Genomic DNA, 16,633 nt, shown 5'->3' on the forward strand with positions numbered 1-16,633 from the left:
CAGCCGACCCAGTCGCTGCTATCCGTGGGGTGCCGGGTTTGCTGCGAGCCCCGTGCCGAGAGCAGCACCCACGGGGCGTGGCCGCGGTGACTGGCCAGGAGCTGCCCGAGCGAAACCTCGGGGCAGGGCTCCTCGTGCCGCCGCCACCAGGGAGCCTGCTGGGTGCAAGGGGCAGGATGCCAGGGGCCGGGGAGGGTGCGGCTGAGCCTCAAGCACTGTGCCTGCGGGGTGGGGGTGGGGGGGCTGCAGGAAGGAGCTGGCAACACAAACCCTGCTCCCAGAGGAGCCGAGGGGGCCTGTCTCGAGGTGGGCGGGGCGCCCTGATTAAAGCCAGCAGGCCCCCCACCACGAGAATGTGCTTGGAACACGGCAGGCTTGGCAGGCCCTCGGCCCAGGCTCCCAGTGCCGCCACCCACAGACAGCTCCACCCCGAAATGCCAGCCTCCGAGGGTGTTTTCAGGAGGTGGCCCTGTGCTGGTGACTCCTCCCCACTCACCTGAATCAGCTACGCTCGTCATCTCATCACAGTGACAGGTGAGCACAGGGAACGGCTGCCATCTGCCCGCCTGCCCGAGTGGACCCGAGTGGCCGAGGGCCACGGGGTCGGGCCAGCAGGTCCTCCCCGTGTCTATCCTATGCAGATGGCCTCGGACAAGCAGCCCAAGCCGTTCCCTGCGCCCCGAGAGTTCAGACAGGGGCCACCCGGCATCCTGGGCCTCTGTCGCTCACACTGGGAATTAAGGCCAAACGGTCTGTGTTGCTACAGAAAAAAGCGTCTCCTGAACCTTCCCAAGCCCGAAGCGGGGAGACCTGGGAGCAAAGGCACAGAATAAAACTGAGTGAAAGAAACTGCGGGGCCGACTCCCCGATCGGAACCTGAGCAGGAGGCCAAGAAGGGCCTTGACACCACGGATGGGCCTGAGCCCGACAAGCCCCTCGAGGTGGGGACCCCGGCAGGGCCGCATGCACAGGGGCCAGGACGGCGCCTGGCGGGGGTGCCTGGGATGCGTGTGGCCGGTGTCCCATGAGGACAAAGGGCAGAGACCCAAACCAAGGAGCTGTTCTGGGGGTGACAGCAGTTCTGTGGACCGGGGCGGCCGTGCTGGTGAGGGCCGGGCGCTCTGACCCGCTGCGCGGCGGGGTCGCCTGCACGGGCCAGGGCCTCCGCGGTGGCCAGCCTCTCCGGGGTGGGCAGGCTCACTCCCTGGCCAACGGCTTCCAGAAAGCTTCCAGGCCCAGGAGTGGGGCTCCCCCTCCAAGTGCCCGAGTGCCCGGAGGGAGGCTGTGGATCCTAGCGCACCCCACCCCGACCAGGGCCCACGTCTCAGTTGTTCTCTATCTGCTCAATGTCCAGCTCGCCATCCAGCGAGCAGGGGCTGCTCTGGGCCGCCCCGCGGTCCCGCCAGGCGGAGGCCGGCTCGCCCCCCCTGCCGCAGCCCTCGTCCGGGGTGCAGCCATCCGACTCTTCGCAGCACAGCTCCTCCCTGCAGGCGAGGTGGTCGAAGGACGGGGGCAGAGGCTCGGGCACGGGGGTCCCGGCGGGGGTCCTGCCCCCGGGACCGGAGGCCGAGAGCAAGGCGGCCCAGGACCTGGTGCTGCCGACGTGCAGGGGGAAGGGGCTGTGGGGGCTGCGGCCCTCCATCCCGGAGCTCAGGCAGCTGAGGCTGCTGAAGGTCTCGCAGTTCTGCGGGGAAACAGACACACAGGTTACAAAGGGTCACGCTCCCTCCCGGAACCCAAGGACCGTGTGCCCCCCAGGCCAGACCAAAGCCTCTGGGGCGAGGGTCTGCCAGGCGGGGCAGGACTACCCACATCCCAGGCTCCCCCACCGTCTGCCTGGGCCAGGAGCAGGGTCGCCAGCCTCTCACTCCAGAGTCACCTTGGCCCACACACGCCACGTCGATAGAGACACGCGGAGCACAGTTATGTGCCGACAAAGCGGCGAAAGGCAGAGCCCTCGGGCACCGCCTCTCTGAGGGGTGCTCTGGTTAAAGGGATCAGGTTCCTTTGGGCAATTTCACTTCCAGGGTTTGTGTCTGAAGAAAACAATTCAGGGTGCCTGCAAAAGCAGCCCCACAAACGAGCCTCGTGACGCTGTTCCCCGGGACAGGAGCCCGCACCCTCCACAGCACCCCCCACGACACTGTTCCGGAAGCGTGCCTCTCAGACAAGGCAGGCTCTCGAGCCTCTGAAAGAACATTCCGGAGGAATCCACTGCCACAGATGGAAACGCGCCAGGCTGCACTGCCGCACAAAGGGGCATGATGCCCACTCCACCCACTCGTCACGACTGGGGAGGGCGGGAAGGGGGCTGAGGGCTGAGCTGACGTCCGTCCGGCCTGGTGCACACGCAGCCCTCCAGGGAGCTGGTTTCCACGGGAACCCAGGGCCCCGCCTAAAGATGCTGAGACGCTGCTCTCCGGGGGAAGGAGGCTCCAGGACCTTCAGTGGGCTCTCAGGTGGCGGGTGCCGCCGGGCTCCCCAGCTGAGGGCCTCAGGCAGACCCCTCAGCCTCCCCAGGCTTGGCTGCCTCATCTCGAGGAGGCCAGCGATGGGCCGAGGAGGCCCAGTGAGACAGTGTGGCTGCGAGAGCTTCCTCCTACAGGCTGGCCTCACCGCACGCTCAGAAGGGCCCTGCGCTTGGTTTAAAGCTCAGCTTTGCCATCTCGCAATTCTGAAGTTTTTTCAAAAGGCCCCTGTATTTTCCCTGTCCACTGGGCCATGATTTATGTAGCCAGCCCTAACCCTGACCCCGTCCCTCCCACCCACTACTGCCTCTGTGTGAGGCCGGCCTGGGGCCCGCCCGAGCAGGGGTGTAGCCTGAACACCAGCCCAGAGTGCTGGGGCCACCTGCTCACGGAAGTGGGGCAGGGCCAGCACGGTGCACAAGGGGGTTGAGTTAAACATCCATTTTCACAGCAGAGGGGTGACAGCCAGGGACGCCCACAGCCCAGCCCCAGAGGTCCCCAACAGGACCCGGAGCAGTGCGCCCCTTCCAGGGGGATGAGACAGACGCACGTGGGCGGCGAGGGGGTGCGGGCAGGGACCCGCCAAGATCACAGCCTGTCCCGAGGGCCCTGGACAGGCTCGCGTCCGTGCGTCGCGGGAAATGAAGACCACCAGCCGCCACGGGAAACGGGCAGCTGGACCGGGTCCGGCAATAAACGGAAAAGAACGGCGCTCTGGACGCGGGTGCCCTGTGCGCCCGCATTGTTCCGGAACGGGCGCGGAGGAAACGGACGGCCTGGCTTTTCCTGGGCCCTTCGGACTGAGCTCCTGAGAACGGTGAGGCCCGGGGCCGGGCGGAAGCTCTGGGGAAACCGCCGGGGTGGAGGACGGAGGGGCCGGGCACCGACCAGACCTCCCGGAGCCAGAGGCTGGCCCGCGCTGAGGCGGGAGCCCAGGCTGAAGCCTCACCGGACTGGGGACCCTGCCGTCCCCTGGCCTGGGCACTGTGGGGTTCAGCGAGGCCGCCCCATCTGCGCGGAGCACATTCCCTCCCTGACAGGCAGTCAGCTGCTGACAGCTTCGCATACAGAACCACGTCCCAGGTCGGACCACCGCCCAGAGGCTGGGCCTGGGCGAGCGGAAGCCCGATGCCCGCGATGGGGTGGGTGGTCCTTGAGGCCCCTTCGGCCTCCCAACCCGTGTCTCAACTGGCCAAGGCCTGAGCCAGGACAGAGGAGAACTGGTCAGGAACAAGGAAGAGGGGGGACGGGGCCTCAAACCCCACCTGTCCCAGGCGGGAAAGGCCCAGGTGTCAGGCCAGGAGATGCCATGTAGCTCAGACGACACTGAGAGGTCTGTCTGTCTGCTCTAGGGACGTGGCGTGGGGAGGGAGCCCCGCGCGTGGCAGGGTGACCCCTGGCATGAACAACACCGCCCCGTGTAAACCTGCAGTGCTGGGAACTGTGCGCAGGCGGTGCCGGGACACGGGAGCCTCGGCCGGTGGGTCCCTCACGCCCGTGCACCCCAGCACGCAGAGCACGGAACGGGGGTCCCTGTCTCGTGAGCTGCAGTGTGAAGACAGGAAGCGTGGCTGTAACCGGAACAGGGCTGCTCCCAGGTCCGCGTCCGCCACCCCGCTGCTCTGGTCGTCCTGCCTGACTTCACGGCAGATGTGGCAGCGTCTGGGCACTAAGCTGGCCAACGTTAGTCATGCCAGCAGTGGGCGCTGGGGACCCCGGCTTGCTGGAACTTTCAGACATAAATGGAGAGGGGAGTGCGGGCAGGGACTCGCCAGGATCACAGCCTGTCCTGAGGGCCCTGGACAGGCTCACAGAGGGCCGAGGTCAGACCCAGGCTGTGCCTGGAATGGGCATCACGGCTTCAGACAAGACGCTCCACCCTCTGGGCCTTGGCCCACCCACCCAGTAAGGGGGGACCAAGGGCACCCAGGGCCACCTCATTCTGGAGTCTGAAATAACGGGGTCCTTGCTTTGCAGCAGGGCCAGGAGCCCTTGGTGAATGTCTTCAGTCAACCCCAGGCCACCACTGAGCCCCACCCCCACAGTCCTCAAGGCACCTGCTCCTTGGCTACAAAGCAATGTCACCTTGAAAACCTTGTTGACTGAAAACTCAGCCACAGTGAAAACCAAGACCCACCTGTGACAGATGAATGCCCGGGCGGCGGCACACCCCTCCTGCCGGGGAGGAACAGGAGGCCCACAAAGGTGTCCTTCCAGACGCTGTCCGGGGAGAGCCCACCCCCTGCAGACATGCAGGGCACGCCCCATGGAGGAAGCCCGGCTGCATGGGCCTGTGGGGGCCGGAGGCCCGGGTACCCTCGGCCTGTCCGGGAGTCTCGCAGCCACACGACTGTGAACGCGGACCATCATTCCAGGTGAGCCGGCTGCGTCAGGGCCCACCCCTGCGCCAGTGCGGTCCCAGGGAAGGGCTGCCCACTTGGCTGGGCACAGGCCTGCCCAGGAACAAAGCTCAGACTGTCCGTGTGGCCTCAGGCTAGTGGCCGAGACATGGGTCAGCGCCCAGTGGAGTCTGGGGATGCTTGGGAATGCGGCCCGTCGCCTGGCCAGGCCCCCGCTGCAGCCATGTCGGTCCACACCACCCGGTCCCGGGGCCTCCCCAGCCAGGAGAAGGCCCCCTCTCCTCACAGGGCTGCTCTGTGCAGACATCCGCTCCTTCCTGTACCCTCCTCTGGGTGGGAGGCCCTAGCCGGGCCCTGAAGACAGACATAGTGGGGAAGGGCCTGGCTCATAAGGGGCCCAGAGTTGCCCCAGGCCTCAGGGGGACCCCATTAGGCACTGTCACATACAGAGGCCCCCGTGGGTCAGGCTCAGGGCTGCTTCCTGCCCTGTCCACTTCCCGCACCCCCTCCGGTGTCCCTGAGGGCCCCCCCACTGGGACCTACGACGGTGGTGGAGCACCCGGCACGCAGGGCTGGTCAGCACGCGGGTCCTTCCGAACAGGCCGCAGGCCACTCAGGGGCCGGCCCGGGGTCCCGTCAGCCTGCCGCACGTCCGCTGGGGAGCAGTGGGTTCTGGGGGACACCTCTCCCTGGCCAGTCCCTCATGAGCCTTCCCCTCACCGTGGCGCTGGGACAAGACCTGCTGCCCGAGGCACACGTGTGTGTCCCCTTCTCAGGCCAGAGCAGGGCCAGGGCGCCCCACCTCACCGGGCACTGTCCTTCGAGGCCGGGACACGGACTGATCCCTTTCAGTACCACCTCCCTCTTTTTACTTATTTATTTTTAAGTATGTTTTTATTGATTTTTATTCAGAGAAGAGAGAAACATCGACTGGCCGCCTCCTGCACGCCCCCTACTGGGGATCGAGCCCACAACCTGGGCACGTGCCCTGACTGGGAATCAAACCGGGACCTCTCAGTCCATGGGACGATGTTCCATCCACTGGGCCACATGATCTTAATCCCGCCTTTCTCTCTCTCTTTTTTTTGTTTTTGTTTTTTAATCCTCACCCGAGGATATTTTTCTATTTTTCTTCAGAGAGAGTGGGAGGGAGGGAGGGGGGGAGAGACATCGATGTGAGAGGGACACATGGACTGGCTGTCTCCTGCACAACTCTGACCAGGGCTGGGGACGAACCGCAACAGAGGTACATGCCCCTGACCAGACTCGAACCCGAGACTCATTGGTCCGCGGGCTGACACTCTAACTGCTGAGCCAAACTGGCCAGGGCTAACCGCACTTTTTTTTTTTTTTTTTTTTTCCATTTTTTGTTCAGGTAGAGGGGAGGGAGAGAGAGAGAGAGAGAGAAACATCGACGTGAAAGGGACACATCGAGTGGCTGCCACCCGCACGACCAACCAGGGCCGGGGACAAACTGCAACCAAGGTACGCGCCCCTAGCAGGAACCGAACCCGGGTCTATTAGGACCGCAGGCCGATGCTCTAACCGCTGAGCCAAACTGGCCAGGGTGACCGCACTTTTTAAATCTGAGTGGACGGCCTGGCCAAAGCAGCTCAGTGGCTGGGCCCCGTTCCACACACTGAAAGGTTCGATTCTCGGGTTGCAGGGCACATGCCCAGGTTGCAGGTTGGATCCCTGGTATGGGCACGTATGGAAGGCAACTGATTGATGCTTCTCTCTCTCTCCTTCTCCCTTCCTCTCTCCAAGCATGTCCTCGGATGGAAAACAAATCAGTAAACAAATAAAACAGAATTTGATGGATCGCTGTGTGTTCCAGATTTGGGGTGTAACGAACCTCACCCACAGTCAGGATGATCAGACCAGGCACCCAGCCTGGCCTACACTTCCTGGAGCCCACGCTGCTGGGCCCAGGCGCTGGCCAAGCGGAGGCATTTCCTGCCCAAACGGACGCGGACGGGGCGGGACCGCGTGGAGAAGACGCCCGGCCGCGAGGACGGCCCGCGGCCTGGGCCCGCGCTGAGCCTCGCTCAGGCTGGAGGCTGCACAGAGACACCGCGACACCCGGCGTGTGGTTTCCTGGGGCGGTTTCTGTTTTTAAAAACTATCTCAGAAAAGAGAGAAACGCACCAGCATGTCCGGGGCCTGTCTTTAATCTGGCTTATGCAAGTCTGAATTGTGCATGGAGGCTGGACTCTCTCAGGACGCCTTGGGGCCGAGGGGTCAGGAGGGGGCTGCTTCCCCCACCGCTGCCCTGGTGTCTGGGTGCTGGAGGCGACCTGGCTGGGGTCCCCGGGGCCGGTATCGAGGCCCGGGCTGCCTGGCCACATGCCTCCCCACAAGAGGCAGCTCTTGAGCCTGAACGGCCTCCTTGCTCTCAGGAATAAGGGCGACACAGCCAGGTTGCTGAGGTCTGAAAACAGAAAATACCGTTGCCTCGGGGGAGCCCCTGGGGCCCGGTGAGCACCTGATTTGGCAGCGGGTACTCGGGCTCTTCCAAGATCACGGGTTCTAGGATCAAACAGCTGGGGGTGGGCCCGGAAATGTCTGGGGTGGAGGGCTGGCTCTGGGCAGTTACTGGGAAGTCCCTGCCTTCCCAGCTGCTTCTGCTGAGGCCGACACTGTCTACTGAGACCTACTCCCAGGCCTCTCCTCATCCACCAAAACCCAGCTCTGCGCCCCCCTCCGGAAGCCAGCCCCAAGCCAGGGTGCACCTGCTGGCCCCACACAGCCCTGCCCTGCACCCCACTGCCTGGCCCACGGGTCAGCTCATGTCGGTGCTCAGTGCAGCCTGGGGACAGGACGGGAAGGAAGGACCCACCCTGGTCAGCCCCGCCTGGCTCAGCCTGGGTGTCTGCACAGTCCAGGGTCTCGGGACCGTGGGCAGGAGCAGGGCTGGAGGCTGTGGCCTGCAGGCCCCCCTCTGCTCGAGCCCCTAGGCGCACTGTGGTTCGGGTGTCTGCACCAGGCCCCGGGTGGCAGATGGCCAGCGCACACAGAGGTGTGGAGGGCGACACCGAAGGGCCTCACAGTCGGAAAACACACTTGGTCTCTGCGGCGTGCGCTCCGCACACACTCAGCCGGGACGCGTGAAACCACCTGGGTCGCCTGGTGGAGAGAATTCTCTAACGAGGGACCTTTTCAAAGCACACAAGGGTCTGGCAGGGGGCCAAGGCCAACGCGCGGCCGAGACATACGCCGAGTGGGGGGGTCACAGAAGGTGGCTCCGAGGCGGGCACTGGGTTTTGTTCGGCCGCCTGAAGCTGGCTGCCCTGGGCACCGCGCCAGGACGCAGGGAGACAGGGCTGCCGAGCCCGGGCCCCCCCAGCCCTGCCCCAGCAGCCTCTGCTCCGGCTCCCAGAGACCGGATCCTTTTTGGAAAAATGAGCAAATCACCAACTCATTTAATAACTTGCATTTTGTAAATGGGCAGACTGAGGCTAATGGGGTGGGGGGGGACCTCCTGACCTCTGGGCCGGCGTCAGAGGGCATTCGATCGGGGAGGGGCAACAGCCTTGAAAAGGCTGGACGGGAACCTTGGCAAATCACTACCCTCCCGAGCCTCAGTTTCTCTGTTGTACCACGAGGCTAATAAAAGCCCCCAAGTCAGAACGATTTAGAAGGTTGTGTTGAGATCACCTCCATCTCCATGTTAGTTCTCGTGGCCTCTCCTACTCTCCTTATCGGCAGGAACAAGGTTATGCATTTTGAAAATAGCTCTTTGTGGAACTGCAGGAAAAAAAAAAATCCCCACCAGCCCCAAGTTCCTGCACTTGACAGTAGCCAAAATACTTCTTTTTTTTTTTCTGTACGTGCCTCTAGCGGGAACCAAACCCGGGACTCTGGTCCGCAGGCCGATGCTCCCACCGCGGAGCCAATCCGGCCAGGGCAGAGTTTTACACAAGCCCGGGGCCTGCAAACAGGAAGGGCCAGCCCCGAACGGCAAAGGGGCCCCCCGTGTCAGACATGTGCCTGTGGGCGTCAGCCACGGGCCTGCCACATGCCCCCCCCCGCCTGCCTGGCGCTGGTTTGGGGCTTCTTGCTCCGTGGGAGGACACTGTGGGTTTTGTGGGTGACCCCAGGCGGGGGCTACTTTGTGCTCCAAACCCCAGCTTCCCCCAAAGAAGGCCCATCTCCCAGGGCAGCAGCCTCAAGCAAACAGGCCGGTGTCCACCGTCCAGACAGCTGCCAGCCCCCCGTGCCCACGGCGGGAGGGAGCGGAGGCAGCCTGCTTCTCGGAAGGTCGGGGGGACTGTGAGAACCTGGGTGCAGCGGAAATGTTGGGACGCACAGCGAAGGTGGGTGCTGGGCCAGGTGGCGCAGGTGTGTGTGAACGTGGACCCCACTTCGCCCCGTCGGCGTGTGCTACGCCCAGGGTGACACGAGACTGAGGCGAAGTTCGAGTGTCACATTCGGCTATACCTCCTTTCAGTTTGGTGGGGGATCTGTCCCGTCCTCCCCGACGATAAAATACGAGTAATAGAAAAAAGCAGACAAACGTTGAGGAAACAAACTGACCAACTCATGTGCCCGAGCAGGACTCGGCACAGAACACTCCAGAGGCACAGTCTCCACGCCCGGCAGGCCCGGCACTGGACGGAGCACGTGCCGTCCTCGGGTAAGCCTGGCCCTGCGAACCTCTGGGAGCCAGCATCCCAGCCGGTCCCAGACAGCACCCGCTCACCCCACTGACGACACAGCTGAACAGGAGGGCGGGCTCTGGGAGCAGGGACGCTGGGGTCCCCACTAACTGGACCAACCCCGACAACCCACAGGGCGCTGCCAGGCCCGCTGAGAAGAGGCCCCGGAGGGTCAGTACAGAATGCTCGGCTAGCTCTGGTCAGTTTGGCTCAGTGGTTAGAGCGTTGGCCTGCGGACCAAAGGGTCATGGGTTTCATTTCGATCAAGGGCATGTACCTGGGTTGCAGGTTTGATCCCGGCCCCCATCGGGGTCATGTAGGAGGCAATCAATCGATATGTCTCTCTCTCTCGCTCTCCCTCCCGTCCTTCCACTCTGTCTGAAAAATCGATGGAAACATATCCCAGGTGAGTATAAAAAAATGTCCAGCTGCCACCCCCCCGAGGTGCCCAGAACCCTGCCCTCCCCTGCCACATCCAGAGGGGCTCCTCACTGGCTGCACAGCGGGCCATGGCACATGTCGTCCACCCCTCCCTGCTCTATGACTGGTCCAAGGTCAGGGGTCCGAGGGCAACAGCTCCCCCTGAAGGCACCTCCAGTGGGCAACAGGAAAGGGTCGAGGCACAGCTCTGGAGGCCCTCAGGCCAAAACACTGCGCCCTCCTGGGCCTCCCCGCTGTCCTCTGTGCTGAGAAGGGTGGCTTCCCAGCCATGTGCAGGCCCAGTGTGGTGTCCCTGTGCCCGACGGGCTTGGGCACCGGGCTTCTGGCTCCTGGGGAGCCCGGCCGGCTCAGGCCCATCCACAAAGTGAGGGTGGTCCACAGGTTTGCCCACAGCTTTGCCGTCACTTGAGGCCGGCCACCAAATCCATCCCAGGGCCCGCAATGGCCCCTTCAGGCCTTACGGCTGCTCACGTGTCCCAGCCCTGACCCCGCACCTGCCCCCCAAACCTTCACGAACAGCAAAGGCCTCGCTCCGGGGCCAGAGTCCGGGCCTGAGCCCCTCTGAAGGCCAGGCAGCCGCTCCCGGCGTCTTGCCCCGCCCTGCCCGCCAGGCTGGTGGCATCCGCCCAGCTCCCCTGCGGGTGTCCTGTCAGCAGGGTCACCCCCACTAAGCCTCTCTCCCTTCAACCCAGCTAGAACGCCCTCCACTGCCCCTCTATCCTGGGCCCCACGTCACCCCCAGGGACTGCTCGGCGGGGCTCTGGAGCTCGTCCCGGATGCTGGAGAAACGAGACAAAGTTGCGTGGAGGGTTCGAAGTGACCCACTGGGGTAGAATCCTGACGCTGCCTCTGGGACTGGAGTTTCCTCGGGCCCCCTGTGCAGCCTGAGTTTCTTTTTCCCCGTCTGTAAAATGGGGAAATAAAACTGCCCTGGTGGGGCTGGAACGAGAAGGTGAACGGGGAGGCTCCACCCGATTCCAACAACACTTCATGGTGCCCAGCTGCGCCCAGACGGAGGCAGGGGCCGGGTCCCCATCACCAGCCCCAGATGGAAACAGACTAAGCAGGGCCACTGACCCCATCTGGGTCCCACCTGGAAGGGGCACAAGAGCAGAAATCCCGGGCATGCGGGGGGGGGGGGGGGGCTGGCCACCAGAGTCCTGTGGGGGCCAGGGAGGCGGCAGCCCAGCCCGGCCCGGCCAGCATGTCCCAGCGTGCCCAAGGCGGGCAGGTGGCCACGACATGCCCAATGGCAGCGGGTGCGACAGGACATTCCTGGGCACATTCCAGCACTCTGGGCTCGGCTGTCCCCACCCCAAGAGCCACAGGTGAGTGGCAGGGACAGTGTGGGGGCCCTACTGCTCCTGAGCCTAGAGGGCTTGTTAGAGGCCTGTCTCTCCTGAGGCCTTGGTCTCACCTGGAGGGAGGCGAAACGCCTGCTTAGTTATGGATGGGGTGGGGGACTCTTGCCCACCAGGTGCCCTTTCTAGGGTGACCTGCCCTCTCGCCCAGGTCAGTGCCATCTCTCCCACCAAATCTGACCCTGTGGCAGGGCCGGGCCTGCATCTCGGGGCCAGAAGACCCAGCGTGGAGTCCCAGCTCTGCCGAGTGCCCCAGAGGTGCCCTGAGCAGGTCTCACCCTCTCAGAGCCTGCAGGGGACACGGGAGCTAGAGAGGGCACAAAGCCCAGGAACTGTGCTGGGCCTGTGGGCCTTCTGAGCACTGTGGCCGCCAGCCTGGGCTCTCCAGTCTTTGCTGGGCTGGGGCGGGGGGCATGGGGGTGCTCAGGACATGTGGGGACAGCGCGGGAGGGGTCTGCACTCTCCCCCAGGAGCAGCCCAACCCCGCCCAGCAGGAGGTCCAGATTCCAGGCCAGGGACAGGCACCCAGGAGACATCTCCTCGAAGGGCAGCGGAGACGCCAGGAGACCGATCCCCAAGAGGCTGTGGAGGGGCCCGTCCTGAGCACCATGAGCGTGGCCTGGAGCACCCACTTTGCGACCAAACAGCCCCAGGAGTGGCCCTGCACATGTCATCTCCGCTTTCAGAGCCACGATGCCAACCTCCGGAGTGGGCATGCGCGGGACCCTGAGCGTGCAGGGCCTTGGTGTGCGGCAGAACGTGGCTCCCGAGGGGCTGGCCGGGCGGGCTCCTGTTTCCAGACATTCCCAGGACACACCAACAGGACTGCGCGTCTCCTGACAGGCTCCCGTTTCCCTTCCTCCTTCTCCCTTTGGCTCGTTACCGCTTTGCTGCTCGCCGGGGTCCTGCAACAGCTCTCCTACCTCGGGGCGCCCAGAGCCCCAAAGTCCTCGCCTTCCGAGGGCAGGTGCCCAAGTGGAAGTCGGGCCTGCACTGGGTGAACCTCACCTCCACGGTCTCAGCACCGAATCCTGAGCCAGGCGCTGCCACACCCTCGCACACGCGGGCACGAGGCTGGCAGCCCACGCCGCCCACGCAGGCCGTGTCACTACGGCAAAAACACCAGCATTCGGGACGGAAACCCAGCTCATGTCTATCCCCCAAGAGCTCCCAGCCACCCTTGGCTGCCACTTGGTAAAAATTCCCAATTACAATGGCCGACGGCCCTGGGGACCAGGGCTCCTGGACGGCCCCAGAGGAATGTGCGGCCGGCACAGCCCTAAATCACTCTCAATCCAGACATTCCCGGCCGACCCACAGGGCTGAGCCACCGCGAATTCCACCGCCGTCCCCTGGAATCTCATCTGTTCCAGCAACAAAGTCAGGGCATTTCGGGGGGTTCTTTCCTGTGTCCTAGCAGCTGGGGAGCCTCTGACGGCAGCAGGGCTAAGACCACTAAGGCTGCATGGGGCTCGGCCCACGGCACCCTCACAGCAATGGGGTGGGGCGGGGAGACACTGCCATCACTGCAGGTTCAGAAATTCCCCAGGGCCACAAAGGGAGTGGCGGGGAGTGCGCCCTGCGGGCTGCCCGCAGACCCGGTGCCTGGGTGCAGGGAGTGCGCCCTGCGGGCTGCCCGCAGACCTGGTGCCTGGGTGCAGAGAAGGGAAGGACGCAGCAAGACTAGCCAGGCAAGAAGCAGGAGGCGCGTGTGCCCAGGCTGACCCTACATGGGCCCCGGCCCTCGGCCAGATGGGAGCAAGGGGCAAAGGCCATGAGTATATTCCTTTCCCCTGGCGCCCACCCCAGGTGACGAATGGGGTGTCGGGGGAAAGGCTGACAGCACCAGGGAGGAGGCAGACCCACAAGACAAAGCAAAGACAGCAGCGCAGAGCCTGGTGCCAGGCCCCAGGTGTCTTCCCGAGGTTCCCATGTGGGCCCACATGCCCACTTTCCCTTAGATGTAAGTGCACATGCACACACACGTGCGGACATACGCATGCACACATACACACATGCATACACATACATGCACGCACACATGCATACACGCATACACACACACACATGCACACACACACGGCTCTGCCATCTTGCAATCTCTCTGAGACATGCAGTTCCTACAGTGACCGGTGAAGACATGGTCGCTTTGACTCAGACCCTGTGGCCTCCTCATTGGAGTAGCAGCGGAGGGGGGAGGGGGGCAGTGCCTGGGACCCCCGCCTCCGGCCCGACCTCATCCCTGTCTGAGCTCAGATCAGGAAGTGAACTTAGTTCTCTCTTGCAAAAATGTCTGATGATCTGGAAAAAGCACAGAACCCACGGGGAAGTCCCTCATTTTCTGTCTGCAAGTGGCAACCGCAAGAAGCAGCTGCCAACTGTGTCATCAGTGAGGCTCGGGCTCCCTCTGAAAGGGGCGTCCAGAGCCCCAGGGCCTCGGGAGATAAGGCTGTAAACTACCCGTGGGACCCACGTCCACAGCCAGGGAGACAAGCAGACCTGGGCTGGCTACCCGGACAGATGGGGGCTGCCCCGGGACCGCAGGAAGAGGCCCTTGCTCATTCCTGTCTTCTGAGCAAAGAGGCTGCTGGGTCTTATTAAGAAAAGCCATGACCTCCTTAAACTGGGCGCCCGTGTGCACAGGCCCTGCCCCCGGAACTTCAACTGGGCGCCCGTGTGCACAGGCCCTGCCCCCGGAACTTCAACTGGGCGCCCGTGTGCGCAGGCCCTGTCCCCGGAACTTGAACTGGGCGCCCGTGTGCGCAGGCCCTGACCCCGGAACTTGAACTGGGCGCCCGTGTGCGCAGGCCCTGTCCCCGGAACTTGAACTGGGCGCCCGTGTGCGCAGGCCCTGCCCCCGGAACTTGAACTGGGCGCCCGTGTGCGCAGGCCCTGCCCCCGGAACTTGAACTGGGCGCCCGTGTGCACAGGCCCTGCCCCCGGAACTTGAACTGGGCGCCCGTGTGCGCAGGCCCTGCCCCCGGAACTTGAGCTGGGCGCCCGTGTGCGCAGGCCCTGCCCCCGGAACCCGCACGTGGCCTCGGCTGCTCACTGAGCGGGCGCCCTGCACGCTCTGAGAGACCGCGTGGTCATTCTCTCCCCTTCAAGGACCTGGCCTGTGAGGCTTACCGGCAATCCGCCACGCGAGCAGATGCGGGGTCATAATGAGGCTGGAGCTCCAGGTGAGAGGCACCAGAGCCAGAGCCATGCCTGTGGAAGACGCCCAGCGCGGGTCACCCTCTCGCACCAGCACCTCTCCTGGCCCCGGTGGCAAAAGCAGGCCAGCTCCAAGGCTGGGCGGAGGGGGCACAGCGATTCTGCTGCGATAGACAGGCTCTGCGGCATAGCCCAGACGGCCTCAGATGCCACCTTCTCCAGCCTGGCACCCGCTCCCTGCAGATCAGCCCGGGGTGTGGGCCCCATCCCGGTAGCCCGACAGAAAGACAGGTGCTCAGGGGGGCTTGCAGGCATCCGCTCGGCCACAAACACAGCCAGGCTGACATCCAGTGGTAGCGATGTCCGGAGTGAACAAGGAACCGGCAATCCAGTGGGTCAGTATGTGACCCCCCGCCCACGCACACCCACAACCTACATTCACAGGCGCCGTAAGACCGACTCCCGAGAGAAGGGGTGGCTTCCTCTGTCTTTTGTACTTAAAATCGGTTCTCACCACAGAACTACACACGAGCCAAGAATGTCCCCGGGTCTGGTGAGTCCCGAGTGAACCCCCTGAATCACAGCAGGAAGCTCTGTGGCAGCTGGGGTGACCTGCCTTTCTACTTGACGTCTCTCCTTGGCGTCCCCACCCTTTAATCTCTGCCACTGTCCCCCTAAGCGAGACCTCACAGTGTTTCCATGAAAGCAAGAAAAATGGACATTCCCGGAGGGATTGCGGGGCTCGTCGAGACGGGATTGCTCCCATACACCGTTCTTCTTACTGTTGGTTTGAGATGATCTCAGGAAAAGGAGGCGAGAGAGGCAGAAAGACACACAAAACACAAACTCAAGTCCCTTCCTCGACGGCCAGGGAGGAAATGCAGCCGCTTCTGCATCTGAGTCAGCGTCCGCAGTCGGGGCGCCCAGGTTAACGGAGAAGCACAGGGCCGAGCACCCCATTCACCCGGCTGAGAACTGGACAGCAACTGCCAGTTGATGGGATGGGGGCGCAGCGTCAGGGGGATCTTTTCTCTGCGGCAGGTCTTGGGGCCACTGCAGCCCGGGCGCTGTGTGCCGTGCGGGCGCTCTCGCCGGACAGGGCTCCTCACCACGGGCAGGGGGGCCGTGCGAGTTCCCGGCGAGGGTGCGAGCATCTACGTGTCCACTGACATCGGCCTGAAGCTGTAATCACCGCAGCCCGGCCTGGCCGCCCAGAGCTCGGGAGGACGGCTGAGTGTGCGCAGAGTGTGCACAGAGACTGCTGAGTGTGCACAGAGTGTGCACAGAGACTGCTGAGTGTGCGCAGGGACCAGGTGGTGCTAACAAAACCCTGGGCCCGTGGGCGTTGCTCTTCCTGCAGTTACGTTGTGTCCACTGGCAGCAGGCTCCAAGAGCAAGGTGACCGGCTACATTCACCACCCAAGGGTCAGAGCCGCCGTCCCCAACCCAGGCTAGTGAGAGGCACGGTCCCCCAGGCTGCTGGGGGGGCATGGGAGGTATGCCCGAATGCTGGACAACCCCGGGGCAGCTGGCAGGCTGGGTCCCCTCAGACCTCAGAGGCACAGAGACTCTGGAAGGAGTAGGGACCATCTGAGCGTCTGGCCCTGTGGCCTCTGGAACATTCCCGTGTTCCCTGCGTGTACGCGAGGCCTCCACACCTGCTTGGGGAGACAGGACAAACCGGGTGTGGGACAGCGGGAGCCGGTCTGCAGCTGGCAGCGCCCTGCCCAGGGCTGCCATGCCTCTGGGCAGAGTTCTCCACCCCACGCCGGCTCCCAGCAGGCCTGGAGGGCAGCGAGCCGGCCAGCTCGGGCTCAGTGACTATGGAGACGGGACCGAGGCCTGGCCGCTTTCCTGTTTGCCCAAGGCCCAGCCCTCGGTCCCTCGGCACCTGCTCCAGCTGGAGGGTGAGCTCGCGGAGTCGCTGGCTAGCACAGCGCGTGGCGCACAAAGCTTCGCCCAGGGACAGCCAAGGCGGTGACCACTAGCCACGGTCCGGCCAAGTGGCCTCCACCCTTTGAGAGGCTGTGCCTGCAAACCAGGGGCAGACCTGAGCCCCCGAGCAGGGCAGGGGCCCTCGGGGCCCTTCAGCACTGCAGGGCAGCCCAGCCCGGCCACGGACGAAGACATGGGCGGTAACCATTCTTCCAGCGAAACGCGCGTTAATTCCGGCTGACCTGCCCGGCTCT

At 64.1% G+C, this 16,633-nt stretch overlaps 1 protein-coding gene across 1 annotated transcript; it reads right to left on the reverse strand.

Moving 5' to 3' along the window:
* Positions 1 to 1,178: 1,178 nt before the first annotated feature.
* On the reverse strand, positions 1,179 to 14,711 carry FAM53B (family with sequence similarity 53 member B). The gene is made up of 4 exons (XM_036265901.1): positions 14,542 to 14,711; positions 14,418 to 14,498; positions 12,297 to 12,396; positions 1,179 to 1,684 (listed from the first exon to the last, which is right to left on the reverse strand). The coding sequence occupies exons 1-4, from the start codon at positions 14,709 to 14,711 to the stop codon at positions 1,325 to 1,327; spliced, it is 711 nt and encodes a 236-aa protein (XP_036121794.1). The 3' UTR covers positions 1,179 to 1,324.
* Between the last annotated feature and the right edge of the window lie 1,922 nt (positions 14,712 to 16,633).

This window comes from Molossus molossus, unplaced genomic scaffold (genome assembly GCF_014108415.1).
Source record: "Molossus molossus isolate mMolMol1 unplaced genomic scaffold, mMolMol1.p scaffold_m16_p_17, whole genome shotgun sequence".
NCBI classification, from domain to species: domain Eukaryota; kingdom Metazoa; phylum Chordata; class Mammalia; order Chiroptera; family Molossidae; genus Molossus; species Molossus molossus.

Coding starts and splice junctions, on each gene's coding strand:
- FAM53B (XM_036265901.1), bottom strand. CDS start 14,711: ATGGGGCCCACACCCCGGGCTGATCTGCAGGGAGCGGGTGCCAGGCTG. Junction 12,397..14,417: donor GCTCGCGTGGCGGATTGCCG/GTAAGCCTCACA, acceptor TTTTTGCCGTAG/TGACACGGCCTGCGTGGGCG. Junction 1,685..12,296: donor TCGGTGCTGAGACCGTGGAG/GTGAGGTTCACC, acceptor GTTTCCCCGCAG/AACTGCGAGACCTTCAGCAG.